We start from the raw sequence: 4,630 nt of genomic DNA, 5'->3' as shown, positions 1-4,630 counted from the left end.
TCACAAAGCTCAAATAGAAAACGAGCCCGCAGCAGCATGAGCAGTCTAACATTTTTGTGAAGCATCATACTGTGAGCTCCAGTATTCGCCATATCAAGGAAAACAAAATGGTTTTGTAGGCTCCCTCAAGGAAACAAAAGAAGTATTGGGGGTTCAAATGAAGACCCACAAAGTCCCTGGCCTAGCTGAAAATGGCAACCGCGTAAAAAATATAAACCATCTTATACCGTGCATCCACCGTCGAGGCTTGTTAAGTTTAAATTGACACAACATATATATACTACGATCCTGGCCCTGAAAACGACTGAAACATTCAAATTTTGCGACCGTCATACTGAAAGCTCCAGTTGCCATACAATCTTGAAATTCAGAGTACATTCCATCATGGTACCATCGTAACACTATCTTCTAGAATGCAGAAGATGACAAATTCTTCTAGGAAAGATGACATAAAAATCTCCCATACAGAACAATACATTCCTAAGTGAAGTACTCTTGTTTCTTGCAGATCCCATCTTTTTTGCACCCAATACATAATAGACCTACCCTAAACACTAAGGCAAGCACAAAAATAAACCACTTAAACTTTTTGATAAGCGAACTCCTTCCCTGTTCACCACCCAAATGTAGTTGACCCCACATTTCAGTAAGATCTAACAAAGGCCAAGCCATAGCACCACCCAGTGTGGTCATTTGTACAAGGCAAAAACTTCCGAACCTCCCACGGCAGTCTAGAACTGGAACCTGCTCGGCTGGGACTTGGTCATCCGCGCCATGCCGATGGGCTCATCGTTCTCGATCCTCTTGGCGTTACGGAACGCAGCACAGCCAGCAACATAGACGATAACGAGAATGATCAGCACTACAATGTTTAGGATGGCCACCTTGCGCCAGCTCTTCTTGATGCCCGCCAGGACACCCGCCTTGCACGAGTTACACTGGAAGCAGAGCGTCTGCTGGTCGTTGCTCCACCTGTTGCAATCCGGATCGCTGATCGCCGGGACACCGGGATTTGGTGTCCAGTATGTCTCGTTATTGTAGGTGAACCCACATGATGATGGTGGTTTGCAGCATCCAGACTGCAGTAGTCAATCATAATGGATATTAGTATTCTGAGAAATCACATGGCTATCAGTTGCTCTTAGAGAAAAAGAACTCAACCATGAAAACAGAGAAACTACTTTTACCAATTACTCCCTCCATTCTATTTTGATAGTCCTATTTCATCTTGGTACAATTACCAAGAAGAAGAACCTTATCATCTCCTTAGTTACGACTCCTCGGTTTTGATGTTATACTAATATATAAACTAATCTTTTTTCTAGAGAAGTTACTCTGCACAGGAATCAAACGGCCAACCATACTATTCCCAAGATTTCAACTCAAATAGGACTATCAAAATAGAATAATTCAATTTTGAAAATAGGAGTATCAAAAGAGAATGGAGGGAGTATGAGCTTGAAGACAACTCATTAGCAAGAAACACTCGGCCTCTGAACTCAAAATCTTGCAGGCAGTAGATCATTTAAAATTTAGACATAAAAATAATAGTGTATCTTCAAGAAAATTTACATCAAACAACAGTTGAAATGAACACCAACATATCTTGAGAAATCGCACAACAATCTGTTACTCTTGGAGACAAAGAACTTACACCCGTAAATTCATAACTAGTTTTACTAACTAAACGAAAGCATATCATGAAAGGATTATGTTGTTTAAGATCTTGATGCCAGCTCATAGTCCTGAAATACTCAGCCTCTGAACTCAAAAACTCTTGCAGCCAATTAAACATTTAAAATATGTCCAAGCCTGTTTAACTATAACTTGAAGAACCTACTAAATGTCCTTATATGTGTGCATGCACAAGAAAAGACAAACTAACAACACAGCAGAACCAACCATTTAACAAACACTTGGTGGTTGCCTGCCCACTGCAATGGATATCTATTACACGGTTGTCACAACTCACAAGCCCTTGCACTCAACCCACTGGCCTACTCATTTTATATCTGACATGGACAATAGGGTATTCTGTGTCTCACTATAAACGCAACACATAATGTAGAGTGTCATCTCTACAGAAACAATCAAACAGCTAAAAGGCCAAAGACAATAGATATTTGCAAGTAATTTTTGAGGCTGTAAACCATGAAAAGAAAAACAACAAACTGGGCAGTTAGAAAAGACAGCATAGAGAATACGGCTCAGAAATGTGACACCTAGCAACTGGCTTCCATGGTCCAATTCCAACTCTGAAATGTGACACCTAGCAACTGGCTTTTGGCCGTTCTGGTCACACTGGTGTATTTGGTAGGACGCTGAGAGAGGCCCTGATTCCTCAATCATACAAATATTGTGGTCCTCCGTGTCGTCTGGTATCCAAAAAGATGAGGAAAAAGCTAGGAAAATGACATTATCAATGTCCTCAGCCTCACCACTAGACACCAGATTCTACTTACCACAGCAATAGCGTGAACTCCTACTCTCCTAGTGTTGCTTGTTCATTGCACTGCAGTGGTAACGGAAGGAGGAAATAAATGACATACAACATGACTCAAATTGGCCAACGATTCAAGGGGATACTTACTGGCGAAATGTCTTAGATGTACAGTTTAGAGGTACAGATTTGTTCGATGAGAAAAGGACACTGTCGTTCGGGCATATTGTTCACATTTAGCGATAAGCTATCCCCATCATGGTTAGTATGGATGATAAACTTGTTTCCTCATACATGAGTTGAGTCCAATCAACCAAAAGTTTCTGTACTTAACGGCACTGGCTACAGAATTATCGACGCAATTACTTTCCATGATGTAAAGCGAATAAAAGGATTGCTTTTGAAGAAAGGTATATGCTGGAATCGAAGGGGCCGACATGTCAGTAGCCCTTCTAGCTGCTTTGCCCCAAATCAGGAACAAGCAAAAGGCCCGCCGAATTAATAATTTCTGAAAGGTACAGGCTGGTGCGTGAACAAATAAATACTGAAGGCCATGACTTGAGAAAGGGCGCTGCTGATAAAAAGGGCAAGCAAAGTTCATCAGATCCACACTGGTACGTGGTACCGAGTAGAAGTAACTGGAATATCCTACGCAACCTTTGCAACAAGCAATCACAGGTTCAGGAAGAACCTGCAGTAGATTATTTACCGTCTTCAAATATTGTTTTATGTAACATTAAAAATCAACAGTCTTTGCACACAAAAATGCAGTCTTCGTTTCCCCTAAATTACATAGAGCAGCAGGAGTGAATAATGGAACTAAATCGCCGAATCATCGCAAAATCCTAAGTTTTTTTTTTTTGGACAAGCAAAATCCTAAGTTTTATTGCTCCAGAACTCGTAAAATATCCAATCTCTGCACTCCAGAGCATTAACGTGACTATACACGCTCTTATTCGGTAACCGAAAAAACAAAGCCGCGATTTTTCCGCCTCAAATCACATGGAAAGCAAGGCTGGCAGGAACAGGACGAATCTTTTCTGGGGAGAAAGAATGAAAGAAAGGAAGGAAGAAGGCGAGGAATTTGTGTGTGTGTGTGTGGGGGGGGGGGGGGGGGGAGGGGGGGTGGAGGACAAGAAACGGCGGTTACCTGAATGGGGGAGAGGTTGCGGGCGTAGAACAAGTCGGGCGTCTCCGGCACGCGCATGCCGGTGTTGGGGTCGCGCGCGTATCGCCTCATGCCGGAGCAGGCGTGGCCGTCGCGGAGGCAGGCGCTGATGGTGGCCCAGTACTCCGGGTCGGCGACGCGGTCGCGGAGCCAGCCGCTGTAGTCGGAGAGCTGGTACTCGAGGAAGCGGCGGTTCATGACGACCTGGCCGTCGCCGCGGTCGGTGACGGCGAAGGCGAAGACGATGAAGAAGAGGAGCGCGAGGACGACGAAGAACATGGCGAAGAGGTAGAGGCGGAGGAGCCAGGTCTGGCGGTAGCAGGCGCCGGCGAAGCCCATGAGGGAGATGACCATGAGGACGAGCCCCACGATGATGATGGGCCACTGCAGGAAGCGGATGCAGTCGGTGGAGTTGGCCCGGGACGCCAGCCAGATGCCGCCGCCCAGGATGGGGATCGAGATCAGGAAGGTGATGAAGTTGACGATCCCCAGCACGCTCGTGCCGCCACGCAGCATCTTGCCCCTCCTCTCCTCTTCTTGGCTGCCGCTCTTCTCTCCTCCCTCCTCTTCTCCCCCCTCCTGCTCTGCTTCTCTTTCTCTCTTCCCAACTGGCTAGCTGCTCCACCAAGTGATGTGCCGTTGCCTGCCTTGTGTTGTGCCTTGCGCGTGGGAGAGGGAGGGGCCACAGGAGAGGAGAGAGTGGGCTGTTGCCTGTTGGGTTGGCTTTAAGCGAGGTCGAGGAGGCTGGCTGGCGAGCTGTTGTACGGGGGGAGTAAACGGGAGGAGTAAGGCTCTCTCCACCAAGAGACCCATCACGCTATTCATACCCATTTTAGGTGCTCTACAGTTAAAAAACTCCCTCCAACAAAATAGGTAAAGGGAAGATCCAAAAATTTTGGGTAACGAGGAAGAGGACAGCCAAATTTAGCGCTCTCTCTCCTCGACCCAAATTGGCGTCGCGTGGGGAGCGGCGGCGAGGCGGGGGCGGCCGCCGTCGACAGTGAGGCGCGGAGCTGCGGGGA

At 46.3% G+C, this 4,630-nt stretch overlaps 1 protein-coding gene and 1 long non-coding RNA gene across 2 annotated transcripts; both read right to left on the bottom strand.

The window, feature by feature from the left end:
• Positions 1-305: 305 nt before the first annotated feature.
• On the bottom strand, positions 306-4,395 carry LOC120697306 (tetraspanin-3-like). Its single transcript, XM_039980476.1, has 2 exons — positions 3,591-4,395; positions 306-1,079 (listed from the first exon to the last, which is right to left on the bottom strand). The coding sequence occupies exons 1-2, from the start codon at positions 4,122-4,124 to the stop codon at positions 732-734; spliced, it is 882 nt and encodes a 293-aa protein (XP_039836410.1). The 5' UTR covers positions 4,125-4,395; the 3' UTR covers positions 306-731.
• Positions 1,508-3,547, bottom strand: LOC120697307. The gene is made up of 2 exons (XR_005684428.1): positions 2,270-3,547; positions 1,508-2,222 (listed from the first exon to the last, which is right to left on the bottom strand). It is a non-coding gene; the product is annotated as an uncharacterized LOC120697307 (long non-coding RNA).
• Positions 4,396-4,630: the final 235 nt, after the last annotated feature.

Source organism: Panicum virgatum, chromosome 3K, assembly GCF_016808335.1.
Source record: "Panicum virgatum strain AP13 chromosome 3K, P.virgatum_v5, whole genome shotgun sequence".
Classification (NCBI taxonomy): domain Eukaryota; kingdom Viridiplantae; phylum Streptophyta; class Magnoliopsida; order Poales; family Poaceae; genus Panicum; species Panicum virgatum.
The sequence above is the reverse complement of the archived record's forward strand: the minus strand, read 5'-3'. Positions and strand labels throughout refer to the sequence as shown.